The sequence below is a fragment of the Pseudorca crassidens genome, chromosome 1 (assembly GCF_039906515.1).
Source record: "Pseudorca crassidens isolate mPseCra1 chromosome 1, mPseCra1.hap1, whole genome shotgun sequence".
Classification (NCBI taxonomy): domain Eukaryota; kingdom Metazoa; phylum Chordata; class Mammalia; order Artiodactyla; family Delphinidae; genus Pseudorca; species Pseudorca crassidens.
In genome coordinates, this window is record NC_090296.1 from 46,478,872 (window position 1) to 46,502,585 (window position 23,714).

The 23,714-nt window shown below is 42.6% G+C and overlaps 1 protein-coding gene across 5 annotated transcripts in view; it reads left to right on the forward strand.

The window, feature by feature from the left end:
- The first annotated feature begins 6,423 nt into the window (after positions 1-6,423).
- The window catches only part of GCH1 (GTP cyclohydrolase 1), a 53,232-nt gene continuing 35,941 nt past the window's right edge, over positions 6,424-23,714 (forward strand). For 2 of the 5 annotated variants that reach the window (XR_010942863.1, XR_010942862.1), the window contains exon 1: positions 6,424-7,059. Coding sequence is in view for 3 of the 5 variants with exons in the window: in XM_067735113.1 (XP_067591214.1) it covers positions 6,720-7,059 (340 nt within the window). In the remaining 2 variants the exon portion in view is untranslated. The remainder of the gene's footprint in view (positions 7,060-23,714) is intronic. The other 3 variants (XM_067735113.1, XM_067735121.1, XM_067735105.1) reach the window with 3 other exon arrangements.

The following is a 23,714-nucleotide window of genomic DNA, read 5'->3' on the forward strand; positions in this document are numbered from 1 at the left end:
AGAGGTAATCAATGAATTTGGTGAAGTTGCAGGATACAAAATTAATGCACAGAAATCTCTTGCATTCCTATACACTAATGATGAAAAATCTGAGAGAGAAATTAAGGAAACACTCCCATTTACCATTGCAACAAAAAGAATAAAATACCTAGGAATAAACTTACCTAGGGAGACAAAAGACCTGTATGCAGAAAAGTATAAGACATTGATGAAAGAAATTAAAGATGATAGCTACAGATGGAGAGGTATACCATGTTCTTGGGTTGGAACAATCAATATTGTGAAAATGACTATACTACCCAAAGCAATCTACAGATTCAATGCAATCCCTATCAAATTACCAATGGCATTTTTTACAGAACTAGAACAAAAAATCTTAAATTTGTATGGAGACACAAAAGACCCCGAATAGCCAAAGCAATCTTGAGAACGAAAAACAGAGCTGGAGGAATCAGGCTCCCTGACTTCAGACTATACGACAAAGGTACAGTAATCAAGAGAATACGGTACTGGCACAAAAACAGGAACATAGATCAATGGAACAAGATAGAAAGCCCAGAGATAAATCCAGGCACCTATGGTCAACTAATCTATGACAAAGGAGGCTAGCATATACAATGGAGAAAAGACAGCCTCTTCAATTAGTCGTGCTGGGAAAACTGGACAGCTACATGTAAAAGAATGAAATTAGAACACTTCCTAACACCATACACAAAAATAAACTCAAAATGGATTCGAGACCTAAATGTAAGACCGGACACTATAAAACTCTTAGAGGAAAACATAGGAAGAGCACTCTTTGACATAAATCACAGCAAGATCTTTTTTGTTCCACCTCCTAGAGTAATGGAAATAAAAACAAAAATAAACAAATGGGACCTAATGAAACTTAAAAGCTTTTGCACAGCAAAGGATAACATAAACAAGATGAAAAGACAACCCTCAGAATGGGAGAAAATATTTGCAAATGAATCAACGGACAAAGGATTAATCTCCAAAATATGTAAACAGCTTATGCAGCTCAATATTAAAACAACAAATAACCCAATCCAAAAATGGGCAGAAGACCTAAATAGACATTTCTCCAAAGAAGACATACAGATGGCCAAGAAGCACATGAAAAGCTGCTCAACATCACTAATTATTAGATAAATGCAAATCAAAACTACAATGATGTATCACCTCAGACAGGTTAGAATGGGCATCATCAGAAAATCTACAAACAACAAATGCTGGAGAGGGTGGTAGAAAAGGGAACCCTCTTGCGCTGTTGGTGGGAATGTAAATTGATACAGCCACTATGGAGAACAGTATGCAGGTTCCTTAAAAAACTAAAAATAGAATTACCATATGATCCAGCAATCCCACTACTGGGCATATACCCAGAGAAAACCATAATTCAAAAAGACACATGCACCCCAATGTTCATTGCAGCACTATTTACAACAGCCAGGTCATGGAAGCAACCTAAATGCCCATCAGCAGACGAATGCGTAAAGAAGATGTGTTACCTATATACAATGGAATCTTACTCAGCCATAAAAAGGAACTAAATTGGGTCATTTGTAAAGATGTGGATGGATCTAGAGCCTGTCATACAGAGTGAAGTAAGTCAGAATGAGAAAAACAAATATTATATATTAAGGCATATATGTGGAACCTAGAAAAATGGTACAGATGAACCGGTTTGCAGGGCAGAAATTGAGACACAGATGTAGAGAACAAATGTATGGACACCAAGGGGGAAAGCTGCGGGGGCATGGGGGTGGTGGTGTGATGAATTGGGCGATTGGGATTGACATGTATACACTGATGTGTATAAAATGGATGACTAATAAGGACCTGCTGTATAAGAAGATAAATAAAATAAAATTCAAAAAAAAGAAAATATCAGTTGAACATAAATATAAACATTTATTTCTGGTAGAGAAATATGCTTATATCTTTGACTACATTCTCTCATTTGTTGGGTTCTCTACCTCAGAAACACTGATTTTTCTTATGCTAGATCATCCTTGTCTTCTCTAACAACTTTCATCTTTGTCTTTTATTCTGCATTCATTCCCTTGCCTTTCTTCATGTCAATAATTACATTTTCAACAGTGTCTATTTTGTACATGGTTCTAATTAATCCCATAATAATGATGGTCCTCTATTTTCTTAGATCTGTAACTCCTTTTTCAATTCTATCATTTTATTATCTTGGTTTTTGTGTAATTTTTTTTTTTTTTTTTTTTTGCGGTACGTGGGCCTCTCACTGCTGTGGCCTCTCCCGTTGCAGAGCACAGCCTCCGGACGCGCAGGCTCAGCGGCCATGGCTCACGGGCCCAGCCGCTCCACGGCATGTGGGATCTTCCCGGACCGGGGCACGAATCCGTGTCCCCTGCATCGGCAGGCGGACTCTCAACCACTGCGCCACTAGGGAAGCCCTTGGTTTTTGTCTTATTGAACTCAATGTTTTTATTAAGTTTTTCTGTAGCAGAAAACATTTATGAGCCTCCATCTTCCACCCTGCGCCAGCTGTCAGTGCGACCATAGCCACGTTCCATCATCGTTCTGCCCTTGCAGCACCCCAGCCTGCAATGTTGGGCCCCAGTGGGGACCCGGGCATGCCGGTGGAGGCAAGCGTGGAAGGTGGGGACAATGACTTCAGGGAAGCAGAATACGCTGCCATTAACTCCATGTTGGACCAGATCAACTCCTGTCTGGACCACCTGGAGGAGAAGAATGACAACCTCCACGCCCGCCTCCAGGAGCTGCTTGAATCCAACTGGGGAGGCCCCCAGTGATGCCAGCCCCTAAGCTCGGGAGCCCCCAGCCATGCCCCAGCCCTACCTCCCTGGGCCAGGCTCTGGCCTGAGCACTCATCCTCTGGCTTAGACACCTTCTCCAGGGCTGGCCTATGGGTCTCCTGGGGGTCTGCCTGCCTAGGCCACCCTCTGGTACTTCCCTTGGCGTGCCTGGGTCAGCCCCCACCTCTAGCACCTCCTCTTGGGGCCAGGTGTGGGCCAGTGACCCACCCACCTTGCCCACCTGCCCAACTCCTGCATGCTCCCTAGTCTGCCCAGGCCTTGAGTGTCCACATTAAACGGGTGTCCAACACCAAGCAAACAAACAAAACATTTGTGAAGAATTTTCTTCTATTCTGTGAGTTTGTTTTCAGTTGCATTTTTTGATGTTGTGCTTTTTATATGATACATTATTATCTTTCTTTGTTTAGTTTTGTTCCATCTGGCCATTGTACAGTATGTTTGCACGGTTGCCATGCTGCTTCTCTGCCTCCTGTCCCTGCCTCATATTATTGAGGGTGACTTCTTTGTGTTTCCTATTACAGTGGAAGCCTGTTTGTTTCCCTCACTCTGCTACAGTCTGCGGCTGGAGGAGGTTGTGTTGTATCTTGTTTTCCCTGAGGGATCGTGACGATTAGGACAGAATTCAGCTGTGGTGGCTGGACTCTCCATTAACGTCCCCTTTTCAGCATCTGCCCTTTCTTCCGAGATGGTATTAAAGATCCTCTACCAGGGACAGGTGACTACCTGGCGTATGTCTGTTCTTCCCTTGTGAGGTACCTTTGGGCTATGGATAGTTTTCTCAACTCAGTGAGGTGCCCTCGAGCTTTCCCTTCCATCTCAGAGTCAGCTCAGTGTTCACATTCTCCCATTTTCTCTCTTGTTCCATTCCTCCTCATTCAGAAGAGAAGAAACGTAAGGGCTTCCATTCACTTTGCTTCTCCCTACATTTGGGGGATTTAGTGAGACATCTCAGGATTGCATTGACTCCACAGGCTAGCTTCTGGAAGTTAGGAGTGGAACAAGGACACTTTTCCTGCGTCCACCTTGTTATTATCTATGTCCAATCTTTAAATTATTTTTATTTTTATACATTTATTTATTCATTTATTTAATTTTTGGCTGCATTAGGTCTTTGCTGCTGCACGCCGGTTTTTTGTAGTTGCTGAGAATGGGGGCTACCCTTTGTTGCAGTGCGTGGGCTTCTCATTGCGGTGGCTTCTCCTGTTGCGGAGCACAGGCTCTAGGCACGCAGGCTTCAGTAGCTGTGGCTTGCGGGCTCTGGAGCACAGGCTCAGTAGTTGTGGCACATGGGCTTAGTTGCTCCGCGGCATGTGGGATCTTCCCAGACCAGGGCTCAAACCCATGTCCCCTGCATTGGCAGGCAGATTCTTAACCACTATGCCACCAGGGAAGCCCTATGTCCAATCTTGATCCAGAATCTCCTCCAAAGTTTGGATTTCAAATAAAGAACCTTCATCAAGCACACTTGGAGAAATTTGCTTTTTTCCAATTACTATTGCCAAATGCTTAATGTTAGTTTACCTGTTACCCTTGGCAAGTGACTACATATGTCTGTAGCCCTGCAGTATTTTCAGTCTTTGGTGCTGTGTATCTCACTCATCTGCTTCTCTGTTTCGCTACTGCCCTAGAAATGGGAGAACTTAAAAAAAAAATTCCTTGGCTTTTTGATAGAAAGCAACTCGCAGGTTGAGTCCAAGGTGAAAATGAGTCCCCTTACTGGGTTAAAAACATGAATGCTGTTGTAATTCCTGGTTGTGAATGCTCATAGTTTCACTGCTGAACCATTTTATGCTAATTAATTCTGTGGGATATATCCCTCCTCTTTTAATTTATTCCCTCTTCTTCTCCCATTTCTACTTATAACCATCCCTGCCAACTACCTACATTTCACTGTTAAACTGTTTGCCTAGTGTTCATGATTTTAAAGCTTCCTTGTATTGCCTTTGGGCATTTGGCTGAAATACACTGCCTCCAATTTACAAGTAAATGTAGAACAAATCCAGAGACCTTGTACTGGTAACTGGCAATAAAAATGCTAATGACTTAGTGGCAGTGTTTATAAGAAAATGTTAATTTTTAGGGTAAAATTTCATTAGAAATTGCTTTGGGAAATATATTAGTTAATGTTTACAAGTGTTTTTAAAGGAAGGCAAATGATTGCCTCTAAAAAAAAAAATCTCATGGAAAGCATCTCCATTGAATCCCTCTGTTTTAAAAATACTTCACTTGGTATCTTTATTTTCATTTGTTAAATACAAGGCCATCCTTTAATGTTGTCTCCAGCTTGAAATAGTTTGAGACCCAGTGGATAATTCTGACCAGGAAGTATCCTTGGACAGTGGGCAGAGCAGTTACAGGGAAAAAATATTATAGGAACTTGACGAGGGGGACGGGTTGGAACACTGACAATAAATAGTAGGAGAGTGACAAAGAGGCTTTCCAAGGGATGTTCATATTTCTTGATCTATGTAATTTGATATTTACTGTATACAGAAATCCAATAACTATTTTGAAAAACCCCACTTACACCAATAATTCTTCTACTTTAGATTAAAGGTACCTAGGAGGCTAGGTCTTTCCCATATTTCTTTCCTTAATGTTTAGAACAGGAATATGCCTGGAGCAGACATCCAATAAATACAAATTACTAATAATAATGACTGAGCTACTTTATTAGCATAGAATAATTCCAGGGGCTTCCCTCCTGGTTTGTCTGATCCTAAGCCTTTAAATATGTGTTTATATGTCAGAAAATCAGCATTAGAAACTCTCTGGGGCAAATCATAAAATATTAATTTGATACATGTTTTAAAACTCACCTTTGGTGTTATGAAATAATCCCTCTAGTGAGAAAAAAAAAGTCCATTTAAAAAATCTTAAACAGTCAAAGCAGATGTCACTGGTTAAGAGTCCAGTTGATCAATAACGTTTCACAATCTCTATCAGCATCAGGAGAAAGGCACTTAGCATGTCACTCTTAAAACGATCAGCACCAAATTTCCACAGTTGCGTTTCCACAAAACGCAAATGGGTTTTTAATGAGACCCCTAATTTTTCTTCGCTCGCAAACCCATTTCTGCAGGGTCAAAGTTCTGGCCACCACAGATACCGTCCTCCTAGATATAGGGACTCACTTAAGGACCACTTGGTGTAACATTCCTCCTGACAGCGGCTGGAGGCAGGTGCGTTGGACATGTTTTTAACTAACGAACGCAATCGTTTCAATTCATATTATTCTGTTGCCCTAAAAGTATGAGTTGGTTTCCATACCTACATTTTAACCCAGTCTCTTCCCCGGCGAGGCCACCTGTTTGCTCATCTTTCACAGGGCGAGGCGACCAGAACACTTCTGATGCAGCGTACTCTTTGCCCTAAGAGGAGAGGGCTGACGGGGCACCCAGACCTTGCCTCCCCTCGCCGAGGTTCCAGCTCCGAACACCTGCCCCCTTTAGGATTCAGTTCATCCGGCAATAGCCAGAGGGGTCCAACCCAATCCTCCCGCCTGGCGCGGGAGGGACTCGGACAAGGTCCGCGGGAGGGACTCGGACAAGATCCGCGCCACGGACTCGGACAAGGTCCGCGCCACGGACTCGGACAAAGTACGCGCCACAGGGGCCGGCTTCCAAAGGACCCGGCGGGGGGCGGGGCGAAGGGGCGGAGTGAGCTCCATGACGCCAGGAGCCTCGGCCAATGGAAACGCCCCGCGGCGCCGGCCGAGCCGCCAGCCCATAAAAAGGAGGCGCTCCGGCACTCCTCAGTCTCTTCTGTTCCGGGCTCGGAGGCTACCCCTGGCCCGAGGCCTACGTTATTCAGGTGATTGCGGTCACAGTCCATTGCCCGCCGGCGAAGTTCAGTTGCAGCCCCTAACGCGTACGAGGGTCCCTCCGGGGCGGCAGCGGCAGGTCTATGGAGAAGGGCCCGGGGCGGGTGCAGGCGAAGCCGCGGGACGCCCGGTGCAGCAATGGGTTCACCGAGGGGGAGCCGCCGCGGCCCAGGCCCAGTACGCCCACCGAGAAGCAGCCGCGGCCGGAGAGCAAGAGCGTCCAGCCGGCGGACGGCTGGAAGGGCGAGCGGCCCCGCAGCGAGGAGGATAACGAGCTGAACCTCCCCAACCTGGCGGCCGCCTACTCGTCCATCCTGCGCTCGCTGGGCGAGGACCCCCAGCGGCAGGGGCTGCTCAAGACGCCCTGGAGGGCGGCCACGGCCATGCAGTTCTTCACCAAGGGCTACCAGGAGACCATCTCAGGTCAGTGCGCCCGCCGGCCGGCGTGCTGGTCACTGGGGAGGTGGCTGCAGGAAGCGCGCGCCGGTTCCAGTTAGTTCCCGGAGTTGCTCACTCTTGGCGGAGGAAGCCGAGTGCTGTCACTTTTCCGAACCCCGCCCTCGGCCCTGGCCCAGCCGTCCGGCCAAGGAGAGGGCCCTGCGTGGGACGCATTTCGGCCGCGGTGGGAGTCAGCGGCCTCTCCACCCGGGGACTAGTTGAAGCGGCCCTCGCGGGGTCCTCCCCGCTCGCTGCACGCGGCCCTCTCCTCCAGCCTCGGGTTGGCGGGACCGCAGTCACAGAGCCTCCCCACGTCCCTTACCCCCGCCCCCGGGTGGGAGCCTGGAGCCCTTGTCGCCTGAACGCCCAGGGCCGGATGCCCGAGGAACGTGCACCTGGGCTCGTGGAAGTGACGGCTTCCTAGGTCATCTCTGCTCTGGAGGTCTCATTTTTGGTAGGTCTGGGGTGAAGCCTTGGCTTTGTGTGTCTGAAGCCGGGGGTGATTCTTTGCTGCAAACTCGGGGACCCTCACTCTTGCTGGCTTGCCAGGGTACCCGGGTGTTCCGAAGGTCGTAATTCTCTTTTGTTCACATCCAGTTCACTCCAGCTCAGGACTTGGCCAGAATTTTGCATAGTTCTGGGCATGGGCTTTCCTGGAGTTTGAAGTGTGAGGTTTTTGGGGGGTTAGTTTGCTGCTTAAAGCGTTCTCCGCCTTTTCTCCCCCACTCCCCAAACCCCAAAGCAGGAAAGCGACTTCCTGGAAGTCTGGGAGGTTCGCTGGGCTGTGGGATCCGGAGTCTCTCTATCACGCACTTCCCACCCACGCATCCCAAAGGAGCCGGGTTGGCCCAGTGCTTTCGGCGCCTGAGGAGGGTCAGGCTTTTGCCCAGGAGGCCGGGAAGTAGGGGCGCGGGGTGGCGGTGGAAAATGATTGAGAACTTCGCTGCCTAATTGCTGGGTGAGCGATGTTGGTCACTAATTAAAAAAAAAAAAAGTTAAAAAAGATCTGACTTGCACAGCTCGGACCAAGGGCGTTGTTTTCCAGTCCACATCTTCTGTACCTCTTGGTGACATTTATTCCTTTGGTCTAAGAAGCCTTCTGCCTTCACCATTTCTCAAAGAATAACAGTGCTGCTTTGCAAGGTAACCTCCCTGCTCAGATTATTTCCCCAATCAAGTTTCTGGAGACTTCCTGAATAGATTCTGGGGAAAACAGTTATTTTTGCCCAGTCTCCCCCACCCCAAAGGAAGGGTGAGAAATCAGTGTGAGAGGGGTGAGGCACATAAAGGAAATGACACTACATTTTAAAGCCAAGAAATGGATATCTAGTTCTTTGTCCAAGTTTACTTTTTAAACCTTTGTTGGTAAAAGTTTGGAGCCTCAAATACAGAATTTCAAAATGCGAAGACTGAAGAATACACATTCTTCATTTGGTGAATATTCTACCATTTGGTGATATTCCACGAATGTAATGAAGAAACATCTTCTTAGGACCTTGCTCAGTCTGCCTCTTGTGGACACTGAAAGTGTCCGCCGCACTTGGTCAGGCTTTGGGAATCGCCCTAATAGAATTCACAGGAGAGAGGGATTTCTGACCTCGAGAGTAGGGGAGGTCCTCCTGACTTTTGAGACCGAAAGTGTCTCAAAAGGTTTACTTAAGAAATGATTAGCAGAAGTTTGTCTCATGAGCCATAGGACTAATGACTGCAAAGAACACTTCATTCTACCTTAGAAGACAGTTCTAGTCAAGTGTTAATTTATTATTTAAAAAGTCCATGGACCTAGGAACAGAAATCAGATGAGGGGGACTCTAATCATCTCCCTACCCAAGAGGACCTGGGGGAGAGGGTGGAATGGGGAGTGACTGCTCAATGGGTTCCAGGTTTCCTCTTGGGATGATGCAGATGTTCTAGGACTAGAGAGTGGTGATGGCTGCACACATTGTGAATGTGCTAAACGCCACTGAATTGCACATTTTAAAATGGTTAAGATGATTGTTATATATATTTTACGACAGTGAAAATGTCACAGACCATTTAAGAATTAATAGCCATTAATTGAATACTTTTTATGCTCTAAGTGCTTTTTGTGGATGGTCTTTGGTTAAGCCTCATTTTTGAGGTAAACACTGTTCTTTTACCCCATGATAAGGAACCTGAGGCAGAGAGGTTGACAGCTTCAGGTGGTAGAGCTGGTGTTGGAATCTAGGCAGCCTGAATGCAGAACTCTTACCTGCTTCCTTATGTTGCTACTTGGTGAGATACGTCAGTGTATCTTCTCTACTAAGCATTTCACACTGAGTTTGGACCTAATACTTGGGTCACCAGCATTAAAATAAGGTGGAGTAGAATGGAGAAAATCAGTCTATCATATGTAGTAAGGGTAAATGTTTTGAGAAGCTTACAAGTAGGTTTTATAGGTATGATTTTTTCTGGTATGTACTGGCTCCGGTTGTAGAATGTAGTATTTCTTGTATTTGTTGTGGTCAAAAGTTTGAAAGCCTCTGTCTAGAGGATCACACTTAAGGACTTAATATTGATTTCTTAGAGGTACATAAATAGAAGACAGACAGGAGAGGGTGACAAGGATGATGCTGAACTTAAAGGAATGAACCTGAAATGGTGGTGGTCCAGGCCTTGGACCAACCTGGGTGGGAGAAGGAAGGATACTTTAAATCTATAGAAAATACAGAAGTAAGTAATAGAGAAAACACTCCTACCCAATCCCTAATTTTTATTTCTTTAGAGAGTATAAGTCAATGACCACTATAGATTATTTTGGATAGAAGCAAACTTCTTTGAAACTGTCACTTTTCTATGCTTGTAGATAAGATAGTTAACATCTTTTATATCTCTGTATATTAATTACTTGTTACTAGTGTTGACTTAAGTTTTTTAAAACATAAAATAAATAAAATAAGTTGGTACTTTACATTCCCCAAATTATTTTTTTTAGCTCCTCTTGAGTGAATTGATGCTAATTTCTGATGTTTGGGGAATTTGTCAGTTCTCCCTGCACTGCAGTGTATTTTCATGACCCTTGCGTGGTACAACTTTCTTTACTTTCCAGTATGTACCTCATTATGGGTGCATCTGTGGTCACCTGTAATGGGGCTCTGTCAAGGTTGTGCAAGTCTCCTGGTTATTGTTCACCACTGGGCTGTAGCTTGTAGTGGAGGGAGGGCTGGAAGAAGACACGATCACCTCTCCCAGGAATGGCTGTCCTTTGAATAGCATCACAGGGTAATCCTTGGACCAGCTCATCTTTATCTGTTGCTATCCCATTTCAATTTAACCATATCCTAGTTCTCTTACATATTCAGAGAACCTTTGATGAGATCTTCTTTTCTATATATTTCCTGTATTTCCACTATTTTTTAAATTCAGAATCCTAATTAAATTGGAGGGTCTGCTGTTGCCTGAGGTCTTTGATCTTCATGTTCTTGTGTCTGACCCTTCTCTTTCCCTGTCCTCTCCTGGGTATAAATAGGAACAACCTCTTAGATAGTATTATCCATCAAAGGTTAAGTGAATGTAACTTGTCTCATCAGTTGTCCTTTTTATAAGTTTATGGGAGTACACAAGAGTCTTGAGTCTTCTGTCACATTTCTAGTTGAAGTAGGTTTTAGCTTGTCTTATCCAGGATGCCAAGGCAGTTTTCATAAATCAAGTTGACAGTGTCCCAAATTTGGGAAGCCTGTGAGCCTGTATATAATGCAGGAAGAGGAGATGGTATCACAGGTGATGGACTTCTTATAAATTTATTTATTTTATTTTTTAAATTTATTTTTCGCTGTGTTGGGTCTTCGTTGCCGTGTGCGGGCTTTAGTTGCGGCGAGCTACTCTTCATTGCAGTGCGCAGGCTTCATTGCGGTGGCTTCTCTTGTTGCGGAGCACGGGCTCTACGCACGTGGGCTTCGGTAGTTGTGTCACACGGGCTCAGTAGTTGTGGCACACGGGCTTAGTTGCTCTGCGGCATGTGGGATCTTCCTAAACCAGGGATCGAACCCATGTCCCCTGCATTGGCAGGCGGATTCTTAACCACTGCGCCACATGGGAAGTGCCAGTGATGGACTTCATGACTGTTTCCCCACCCTGCCTCAACCATGTTCACTACAAGATGACAACTATTCTCTAAAGCTAAAGCGAGGCAATTAGATAGTTTATTTACACAAAAATGAGTCTTAGCCACTTCATACTGAAACGTGCCAGCACTCACAAAAGGTTTTTCTTTTTGAATCATGGACGTCTGTGATTTACCAAATCAGACTGCCATGATGAACTAAGAATTGTAACAACTTCTAAGATGTGATAATACTTATTTATCATAGCCTCCCATATTGTGGGCAAAAGGTAAGTTTATGTCCCATGTTTTAAAGTAGGTTGTAGAAAAGTTAATCTCATTATTGAGAGGTGCTATTTTAGAGGTGTATAGTTCATTTAAATCTTGATTCACTAATAAGCTTCATTTTCATTTTGTTAATGAATACTTCTTACATAGGACTTAGTTCTGTGTATTGCCAGAAAAGGTACTATGAATAAAGAAGAAAAAATAACAAGACCATTGAAGTTTATGACTGGAACTTGGGAGTAGTCAAAGTTGATTAAAGCTGTTAAGAGTCATTGAGAATGGAGGAGAAAATCTAGTCTTACTAGTTTCTTTTAAAAATGTATTATCAGGGGCTTCCCTGGTGGCGCAGTGGTTGAGAGTCCGCCTGCCGATGCAGGGGACACGGGTTCGTGCCCCGGTCTGGGAGGATCCCGCATGCCGCGGAGCTGCTGGGCCCGTGAGCTATGGCCGCTGAGCCTGCGCGTCCGGAGCCTGTGCTCCGCAACGGGAGAGGCCACAACAGTGAGAGGCCCGCGTACCGCAACAACAAAAAAAAGAAAGTACCACAGACTGGACTGTTTAAACAACAGAAATCTATTGTCTCACAGTTCTGGAGACTAGAAGTCTGAAATCAAGGTATTGGTGGAACCATACTCCCTCTGAAAATCACAGGGAATGGGGAGGGGAGTGCGGTCCTTCCTTGCCTCTTCCCAGCTTCAGGTGGTAGCTGTCAATCCTTGGTGTTCCTTAGCTTGCAGCTGCATTACTCCCATCTCTGCTTCTGTCCGTGTCCAAATTTCCCTCTTTTAAGGACATCAGTCACATAGGAGTGAATCCACTTTACACCTGTATGCCTTATCTTAATTTAGCTAATTACATTACTCTATTTCCAAGGTCACTTTCCAAGGTACTGAGCTTTAGGACTTCAACTTAACCTTCAACACAGTTTAACCTATACCAATGTTAAATGCTATTATTCATAAGACTGACTGGGAACTTTATAATTTCATTTAATTTATTCACTGAGTGCCAACCACTGTGCTGAATGCTGGGAAACAGGCTCAGCAAAACCAGATATGGTTCCTTCCCTCATGGAACAGACAGTCTATTAGACTAAAACAGATATTCATCAGAATCACATGAATGAGTGTGATTATAGATGGAGAAATCTAGTGATAAAAAGAACACAGCTCAGTGAGAGCATTTACCAAAGGAACTTGATCTATGCTAGGAGATGGGAAGTGTGGATGCTTGAGCTGACATCTGAATAACAACGAACACTCCTGATTACTGTGTGCTGAGCACAGTTGTGAGTTCTTTACATGTATTGCCTCACTGATCCTCACAATAACCCTACGGGGTAGGTAATATTAGCCGTGTTTTTAGGGATAAGGAAACTGGGGCACAGAGAGAACTTGCACAAGATCATATCTGAAAAGTAGCAGCACTGGGAGAATGATAGAGAATGAGAATCATCATAATCTCTCATAGTCTATTTAATTTTAATCATAATATTTTACTGATTTATTTGAATCAACTCCCCTCCCCTTCCCTTTTTGTATCTTCTCTGCTGTTTTCTTTTCTTTTCTTTTCTTTATTTTTGGCTGCTTTGGGTCATTGTTGCTGCATGCAGGCTTTTCTCTCGTTGCAGGGAGCGGGGGCTACTCTTCATTGCAGTGCATGGGCTTCTCATTGCGGCGGCTTCCCTTGTTGTGGAGCACAGGCTCTGGGCACATGGGCTTCGGTAGTTGTGGCACGTGGGCTCAGTAGTTGTGGCTCGGGGGTTCTAGAGAGCAGGCTCAGTAGTTGTGGCGCATATGGGCTTAGTTGCTCCGCGGCATGTGGGATCTTCCCGGACCAGGGCTTGAACCCGTGTCCCCTGCATTGGCAGGCGGATTCTTAACCGCTGCGCCAGCAGGGAAGCCCTCTGCTGTTTTCTTTGTCCAGCTCTAGAAACTCTTCTATGCCTGGGCATTCCCCCACTGACTCATTTGCAGTATACCTCTATTTGAGTCCAGTATTTGGTTGAGTCAGGCTGCAGTAATAAAATTTGCCAGGAGAGGGCAACTATCTAATCTTTGATGAATCCTAGGTTATGAATCCTAGATTATATGAACAATTCATAAGTCCAGCTTATGTAATGAATATGTTCCCTATGGTTATACATTCTCTACTGAATTTAGGGCAATTAGATGGAGGGATAATTTAGATTGGGGTTAATCAAAGATTGTCTGAATCAAGGTAAATTTGTTATACTCAAGATTGAGAGGACATTTACTCACTAGAATTTGGTTCTATTATAGCCTCAGTCACAGTTTTTTAGAAGAAGGACTGTCTGTACTCACCTTTGAATGCCTAGCAAATTGCCCAGCACATGTAGATGACTTGATGAATGTTTGAATTAATTTCTTAAAGACAAGGATACCTTCTTGGGACTTCCCTGGTGGTCCAGTGGTTAAGACTCTGTGCTCCCAATGCAGGGTGCCCGGGTTTGATCCCTGGTCAGGGCACTAGATCCCGCATGCCGCAGCTAAGAGCCTGCATGCTGCAGCTAAAGATCCCGCAGGCCGCAACTAAGATTCCATATGCAGCAACTAAGACCTGGCGCAGACAAATAAATAAATATTGAAAAGAAAAAAAGACAAGGACCCTTTCTTAACACTTGTCTTTCTTCTACCACAGTGCTCTGTGCATAGGTGCTCAATAAATGCTGGCTTTTTTATACACTAAAGAAAAACGTAGGGGATTAGCTTTATGGAAAAGCCATGGAAGTTATTTCTACTGGATCTCCTGAACACTTCTCTTCTAGGCCAGAGGTCATCCTTTAGACATCTTTGTGTCCTTCATAGAGTCCTGTGCCTGTAGAAACTCACCTGTTTGGCGAGGTGGCTTCTTCTATATCCAGTCAACATATTATTCCAAGGTATCAATTGAAGCAACTGGGGTGTTTCCCTGGCACATCAAAATTCTCATGGGGAAGAATCTCTAGAAAATCTGTCAGGACTGCAGTTTTTAAATTATTGTAGAAGTGTTCAAATGTACACAAAATTAGAATAGTATAATGAGTTTCTATGTGCCCATCACCCAACCTTTAACATAAACATAGGTTTGCTTTGTTCCTCTTGTCACACACCTTCCCCCACTGAATTATTTTAAAGCAAATCCTAGATATGTCACTTCATTGATAAATACTTTACTATATCTTGAAAATAGAGACTTAAAAATATTATCATACTTGAAATCAACAGTAATTCCTTAATAGAAAATATCTAACCAATATTTACATTTCTTTGATTTTTCTCACAGGTATCTCTTTACAAATTGGTTTGTTTGAATAAGGATTCAGACAAGATTCACGTATTATATTTGATAAATGTCTTCAAGTTTTTAAAAAATTTGTTAGTTTGGTATTCATTTTTATCCCGTAACAATTTGTTGAAGAAACAGGGTCATTTGTCCTATAGAATTTCCCACATTCTGGGTTCTGTTCGTTATTTTTCTCACGATTTAATTTAACATGTTCCTTTAGCTCCTGTGTTGCTTATATACTAGCAGTTAGATTTAGACGCTTGCCTTCCTGCTTCTCCCCACTCCCACCCCCACCAAATAACTCTTAAATGTAGTCAAGAATACTTCATAGGTGGTGGCATGTGCTTCCATCGGTAAGCAGTTAAATATCTAGTTGTCTTTTTGTGATGTTATAATCGATTAGCTTTAAGTGTTATCAGCCAAAGTTGTCCATTACAGAGCTTTTCACCAGCATTTCACTTGACTTTAGAAGCCATTGGTGATTGCCTAGATCCAGTATTTTTTAGAAGTTGAAAAATAATGATGTTTGGTTCTTTAATTCCTTCTGAATTTATTAACTGGAGTTCGTCTATAAAGAAGATATATGGGAACTCTTTAGGCCATCTTTGCAACTATTCAGTAAGTTTAAAAGTATTTTAAATAAAGCTTAAAGATATATAAGGTTGTTAATTTCTCTGATATATTTCTTTAATTCTGCACTGGAGATTGACCTAATTATGCCTCAATCTAGAAGCCATAAAAGAAAATAATTGTTACTTTATATAAAAACTAAGAACTTTTACAGGTCAAATACCAACAGAAATGACAAACTGGGAAGAAATATTTACAATTCATATTGTAGACAACAGGATAATCATACTAATATAAAAGAGATGCTAGAAATTAATTTGAGAGAAAGGCCAAAAACACAATTGAAAAATTGGCAAGACATGTAAGCAGACAATTCACAGGAAAGGAAATACAAATGACTTTTAAATACATGGAAAGATGCTTGACCTCACCTTCAATAAGAGAAATGCACACAGACCACCCAAAGATATACTTTTTCCTTGTTTGATTGGCCAAAGTCTAGAAACTTGATACTGCATTACATTATGGAAGTTATAGGGAAACAAATATTACTGTTGAGAGTGTAAGCTATCTTTATGGAGGATAATTTGGCAACATCTATTAAATTCAAATACACATATCCTATTTGAAAATCCTGCCTCTGGGAATTGCATACACGAAATGACATATGCTCAAGGTTAGTCACTGCAGCCATGAAAAGAACCATCCTATATGTCTAGTCCCTTAGAATGGCTAAATGATGCAGAGGAGTTATGTTGGGGGGGACAATAAAATGTTTATATTGACATTAAGAATTGGAGGATACACAAGTGGTTATATGTTAATCAGGGATATGAACTGGGCAGATGGCAGACCAGAGTAGAAGCAAGACTTTTCACTATATTTTCAGTTTGTTATTTTTGAAGTATGTACATGTATTTTCAGATAGATAAATTAAAAACATTGTGACAAAGTTGTTTCAAATCTAGGAGCAAAGGAAATACAACTTTTTAAGGGCTAGCTAATAAGAAAAATCTAGTTACTGAAAACCTTTACCCTGGAATTAGAGAAAAATAGTTAGATGTATATATTTGCAAGCCTGATCTTCATTGTGATCCATGTAGTGTAAAGAAAGAGACTGAGTTTGAATGTGACCTTGTCCCTTAACTATCTGTATAATTCCTGGCATGTCTCCAAACGTAATTTTCATCTTTCTCTTTTTATAAAGAATGGTAATACTTGCTTTGCCTGGGCTCTTACAAGAATTAAGAAGGTATGCGAAAAGCACCTGATGCTTAATATATTCCTTCTTTTGTGATGAGGAAGAACTATGGGGTTGGATTAATTGGAAAGTGTTCTAAGAATGTGGGATACTCTGGAGCCCTGAGCCACCATGTAAAAAGTCCAGTTACTCTGAGGCTGCCATGCTGTGAGGAAGCTCTGCCACATGGCAAGGCCACAACTGGGTGTTCCGGCTGATGGCTTTAGCTGGGGTCCCACCCAACAGCTAGCACCAAACGCTAGAACTGTGAGTAAAGACTCCTCCAGGTGATTCCAGTCCCCAGCCAACTAGTCATCCCCACTGAGCCCCAGACATTGTGGACCAGAGGCCAGTCATCTCTCCTGTGCCTTGTCTGAATTCCTGACCCACGGAATCCCAGGACATAATAAAATAGTTGTACACCACTAAATTCTGGGATGTTTTGTTATGCACCAAAAGCAACTGGACCAGATTTTGAGATGAGGGTAGTTAGAATTTGCATTTGTGCAGAGGAAAAGGGAGTGACTTAAACAGGCCAAGAGATGGCATGGTGGTTTAAGGCTAGAAATTCAAATTTGTGAATTATCGGTATAAATCTGAGAGTTAAGCTTGGGGAGTGCCTGAGCTCCTCAAAGGAGTGAGAAGAGGAGATGTCAGCATTCCGACACTAAGGAGAATGAGAGAAGAACCAGCAGAGACTGCCCGAAAGGGAGATGTGAGAGGCAGGAGATCCAGGAGTGTAAGTGTTGGCAGAAAATGGTTTTAAAAGGAATGTGGAACAGAAGGAAAAGGTCCCGAGACATAGTAGACTTGAGTCAGATTGCCTGGCTTCAAATCCTGTTACTGACCAGCTGTGCCTTAATTGCTTCATCTGTAAAATGGGGCAGTTAATAGTAATCATCCATCTTATAGGGTTATTGTGAGGATTAAGTGAGTTAGTACATATAAAGTGCTGAGAGAAATGCCCAGCATGTATGAAGTGCTATAGACATTTTGTCTGTATTAGCAGTGAGTACTGAGATTTTATTTGAAGGCGTTGTTCATAGTTTCAATAGCTTAATGTGCTCGGAAGCCAGACTGTAGGACTTTAGGGAGTAATATAACAAATTACAGAAAATAAGAAATTTTTTGAGGGTATTTTTTCCTGACTGGTAGGATCATGTGAGCTTCCCCTTGGTGTGTATCAAGGCAGCAATGTGCTGGTTGTTGGTGAATGAAAGTGTTAGGTGTTGAAGAGAAGAGTATGGGCACCCAAACCCTGGGAAGTGGGCCAGGTTGTATGCGTGTGATCTCATATGATCCTCCTGTCAACTTGGAGGCTGTACTCATTATAAAGAGTTGGAAACTGAGAGGCCTCTGGTCAAGTCACTTGCCAGAGGGCACAGAGCAAAACCCAGGTGTGTGTGATGACCGTGCTCATGTTCCAGTGGACACCGTGCCCCCTCAGGTTTTAAGTGCCTATGTTACATTTTCATATGAAGATCCATTTAAGATGTGAGCAGTGTAATTCATCGGCATTCTGTTTTTCTTCTTGAATTCTAGCAAACAGAAAGCCAAGTAGTTTTAGTTTGAGGCATTTCTTAACATCCTGACTTTAAGATAGTTCATGAAATTTTAAATCAGGGGAATTTGTAAATAATTGCAAAAAAACTTAGCTAAATTACATTCAGTTCAAAGGTGGATTAATAACTAACAAACTTTTCCCCACTTAATCTTTTCTTGTTGTTGTTGCGGTACACGGGCCTCTCACTGCTGTGGCCTCTCCCGCTGCGGAGCACAGGCTCCGGATGCGCAGGCTCAGCGGCCATGGCTCACGGGCCCAGCCGCTCTGCGGCATGTGGGATCTTCCCGGACCGGGGCACGAACCCGTGTCCCCTGCATCAGCAGGCAGACTCTCAACCACTGCGCCACCAGGGAAGCCCTCCCCACTTAATCTTTTGAGGGAGATATTTGAAAACCAAAATTTTATACATTTTGTCTAAAGCACATTTAATTATATTTTGATCATTTATACTTTACAAATGTGAGTCTGTTTTAATGGTTTTACTATTTGGAAACTTCAGTTCTGTTTTAAATCTTTGTTTTTAGGGTTTGTACTTTTTCTTAAATGCAGTTATAAATTCTTAATCTTTCCTTTTATTTAAAGTAATTTTTTCTGTAACTACAATGGTATGTAAGTTTGAGATACAATTTATTTTATCTTCTCTTTGAATAATTAGGCAAAATAATACAACATAATTATGTTGTATCTCTACCACTTACCCAGTTGTGTTTCCTACAGCATGTTTGCAACTGTGTTGAAGTGCATACAGTTGAATGTTGTATATTCTTTTTTTTATTTGTTTGCTTTAAAGCATACACGACATAAAGTTTACCATTTTTAAGTATATAGTTCAGTGGCATTAAGTACATTCGCATTGCTGTGCGACCATCACCACAGTCTATTTCTAGAACATTTTCGTTATCCCAAACTGAAACCATATTCATCAACCAATAACTCCCTGGTCCCCTTTTCTCTCAGCCCTTGGTAACCTCTGTTTTACTTTCTGCATTTGAGTATTCTAGGGACCTCATATGAGTGGAATCATATCATTTTGTCCTTTGTGTCTGGCTTATTTCACTTAGCATAATGTCTTCAGGGTTCGTCTGTGTTAAGAGCATCGTTTTAAAGTTAGAAAAGAACCGTTTGGTCCTTGTTTGAGCCAGTAACTCATCTGTAGAATGCTGTATGTTCTTAAATTTATAAGTATTTTATTTTCTTATTTTAAGAAATCTTTAGAATTGAAGATATATTAACTGTGTGCATATTTATTTATCAAACATCAGGCCTGTGAATGACCCTGAGCTAACGGTTAAAAGGGAAGCAAAACTGGTTGGCATCGGCTTGGCCCTCAGGGAGCCTCTGGTCTGTGCTAGCCGGGACCAGCACTAAGTTCCTGCAGAGAGGAGCAAGTGGGGTCCTGAGTGGTCAGAAGGAAGGTGGGTTCTTATGGCAGAGAGACTTGAAACCACAGATGACTATGGAGGAGGTAGATTTTGAGCTGAACCTAGAAGGAAATTCATTTTGAATTTTTTTTTTTAAACAAATAGTCCATGATAGTTAAGAGAAGATTACTCTCTTAGGTGTTCTGGAATAAAAGGAATACACTAATATTCATAGTTTTCTGTACCATAGAGTTAAAATTAAATGAAGCTTTCAAAGCAGGTTTATTTTAAACTTTTTAAAGATCAGCATGGGAAGGCATTAGGGCTGGCTTCTTTCTCTGATGTTTCTAAAGTCCATTTTGACCAGTCAGCCCTTCTAATGAACAACTTTACCTGAACACATGTTGCTTGTCCAGGCTTTAGAATCTGGTCGTTCATTTCCTCTTGCAGTTCTTCCTTCTCATTAATCCCCTTGGTTACTCGTGCCCCAGGTCCTGACTCTTACACTTCCTGAATATCTCTAGACTCTCTTACCTTCTCTTGCTCTGACTCTTAGTCATCTCTCACTTCTTTACTGCCTGTCTTGCCTCCTAGCTTGTCCTGCTCCCATCCATCAGTGCCAGAGTGATTTTACAGACATCGAGTAGATAGATCTCTTCCTTCCAGAAACACTTGACTTATTTCCTCCTGTCTTTCCTCACCACGGCTGTAATGTTTCGTTGTGTTCCAGCCTCTTGCCTGCATTTTTAAATTCTCTTCCATCACCACCTCCTCACGAGGGCAAGTGAGCATTTTAGTTTAGTGCATAGCTTAGTGCATAGGCTGTTTTGAAAATCCACTCTGTCTCCTTCTCACACTGGAGCTGGAGACTGAGGCAGAAGTCCTACATGAGGCTTGTTCTGCAATATTTAGCCCTTATGCCTGCTCTCTTCCTCTAACTGTTCCTCTTTTTTTTGTTTGTTTTTGTTTTGGCTGCTAACCATGAGAATCCTCCCCCCTGCCACCTCCACCAGTCAACACCTTTTGCCTCTCTGGAGTTCTGTGAACAAACATCCAGGTTTAGGTGAGGAGATTGGCAGTTGCTGAGTTCTGGGTTGACATGTTTTGAGATCTGGTTGGTCCAGATGCTGTTTCAGTGAAGTTCATGGATACTGATGTGAGGCATGATCATACATGTATTAGTTTTTATTCTAACTAGGAATCAGAGCCCAGTTCAACAGAGGCCATTGACAAATGTCCCAAACAAGGAATTTGTCACTAAAATAGCTTAAAACACAATTACATCGATGGTATAGTTTATGCACTCGCAGTAAGCTGTTCATGAGCAGTGATGAAGGTACTGGGTGCTGGAGTTCAACTGAGAGGCTGCAGACTCGGCGAGGGCTCTGCAGAACTCCAGACCGCTTTCAGGTAGAGCTGCTGTAGATCACACCTCTCTAGCTGACCACCCCTTCAAGATATAAGTGCTTCTGTTAATGCACAGGCAACTGTGGAGGAGTGCCACTCTGGCTGCCCATCAAAAACAATTTGCCTTTCAGCCATAAGGGTAAGGTGCAGTTAGCTGACAGCCTCCAGCGCCTTCAGGATTTGCCTCAGTGGAGGCCAAGCTTAGCCCATGCTGTTTTTTTCTCTCATTTTAGTATCTAACTCTTTCTTTCTATACCCCTCCAGCACAATAAACGGAGCCTTTTCAAGGGTGGCCCTTTACAAGTGAAGTAGTTTATAAGAGGGTGACAAGTCTTTTAGCTACATATTTAGCATGTTAGAAATGTTCACTGATATAATATTGATGCTAAGGGTCCGTTGGGTGTTTCTCAAACCATTTTAGTGTTAGCAAAGACTCATCCTGATATAATGGGAAGAACAACTACTCTGGACTAGTCACAGCATCTGCACTAACGAGTTTATGACCCTGCACAAGTCACTTTCAAGACTATTGTGGATCTGGTCTGCGGGGAAAGGCAGTTAGACTAGAGTTGGATTGTCTCGCCAAGGTCTCTGTAGTATGGGCACGCTTGTTGGCATTCTCTCTTTGCTCACTCTGTTGACTTCCAGCAGCTGACAGGTGAGGTCCTAGCAAGGACCTTAGGCTTCTTTTGTTGCTAGAGGTGCTGTTTTTCTTTGAAACATTCAAGCCACACAGATGGTTTCTACGGTAACAGGTCTCTCTTATTTTTCTTGTGACGCAGATTTTTTAAAAGGTTCTTCATCGATATGCTCTTTAGGGTTGGTGATCTTCTAACCTATAGCCCCTTTGCTTGGACAAAACATTTATTTAAAGACTTTCCCCTCAGGAGTATTGTAGACACTTCTCCAAGAAGAGTAAGTAGTTGCTAGTCATACTAGCACTTGAGGTTTCAGTCTATTAATAAAGCTTTTTATCAATTAGAAGAGGAGTTGTTGGATTCGTTGGTTAAACAGTAATGCCAATAAAACTGATATTCTGTTAGAATCATGACATTTTATTTTACTTTTTATTATGTAAAATTTCCAAACACAAAAGTAGACAAAATTGTATGAGGGACAGCTGTATACTTACTACCTAGATTCAAAATTAACATTTTGTCATATTGGTATGGTCTGTTCTTGTACTGAGAGCAAATCAGAGATGTGTATTTAGAGGTGAAATGTCACCCTTGAAGGTGTTTTTCTTCTTAACCGTTTAAACTATCCTATACTAACTAGTAATTCCTTCTTATCATTTAGTACCTGATCTACATTCAGATTTCCCCAGTTGTCCCAAATGTCTTTCACTCATGATTTGTTCAAACTAGGACCCACTCAGTATCCATATGTTTGCATTTGATAGTTAGGTTTAAATCTAGAAAAGTTCCTACTACCCTCCTCCCCCCGATTTATCAGAGATTGTCAGCTATCCTGTAAGATACTCCACCTTTGAGATTTGTGTGATTCTTTTCTTCTTGTTTTCATTTAATTTGTTTCTCTATCCCTCATATTCCTGGAAACTGGAAGTTAGGTCTAAAGACTTGATTAAATTCAGGGAAAACCTTTTTATTAGGAATGCTGTTTTCTTCATGCAATATCACAATCAGGAGAGACACAATATTTGGATCTTGAAGATTGTAAGACTAGTTGGTTTGAAAAGCTATCTTTTACTGGTTTCCTAGGATAAACTTCCATAGAGAAGTTCCTTTTTTTAAAAAAAAGTCTTTTTATTAGTTTGAAGATTTAATGTGATTCTCCTTTTCCCCTGAAACTGTTCCAGTTTGATTTCGGAAAGTAAAGGTCAAAGTAGCATTAAATTACTGAATTTTCCTGCATATAAACCAAATAAATAGTTGGCTAAACAGTATTTTGTGACTGAGGTGCACCAGCTCTGGGCTCTAGCAGATGGTTGTGATCAGGCCACTCTTCCTAGCTGCTCTCCTGGGCTGGCGGTTAGCTTGACCCTCTCTTCTCCTTCAGCCTCCGTATACATAACTATTGATATTTTATTTTTCTTTTAAAGAATCGGATTTGCTCTCTTCATTTCCTTTGCTGTTCTAGGCCTTGTCACCTCATGGCTGCAGCAACTCCTGGTTTGGCTTTCCAGCCACTGGGCTCACCAGGTTCAGACTTCCGGTGGCTGGTGATCAGGCTCTCACCTGGCAGTCAGAGGACAGGCGTCAAAATCCAGCCCTCAGACCAGCAGTTGGCTCTTCTTCAGCAGGCACTTAGTGTTTCCAGATAGAGCATCAGTTTCCTCATCTGTCAAATGAGGATAATAACTTCTGACCAATGCAGAGTGTGGCAGGACTTGAAAGAGGTTATGAATAAATGTAAATTTTAACTTGAAAAATGCTCTAAAACAGAAGGGAATTTGGTTTCTGCCCAGTGCATGACCCATTCAGGCAGTGTACCTCTGCTTTTATTGTTTCTCACCTCTGTATTTCATCTCATATAGAACCTCCCTTCTTCACGTCCTCTAGAAAACCCTCTCTTCCTTTCCTCGTATCCATCCTTAAGGCCTGGCTCAAATCTTTATCCAGTTCAGCCGTATTTCTTCTCCTGGCCCATAATTTTCCCTTTTTGTAAACTGTTGCTTTTGTAGTTTAGCTATAGTCATTATCCAAATATTTTTACACATAGACTTCTTATTTCCTCAGATCTTAAGGTTCTTGAGGTCACAGTCTGATATATTTGCGTCCAGCTTGGAAATTAGTACAGGATTTCTATGAAAACATGATCATGTTACCTTTGAAACTGGTTTCTGGTGCATTGGCTGTGGGGGCCAATTGGTGTCTTAAATGGCTGATATTTTTCCTG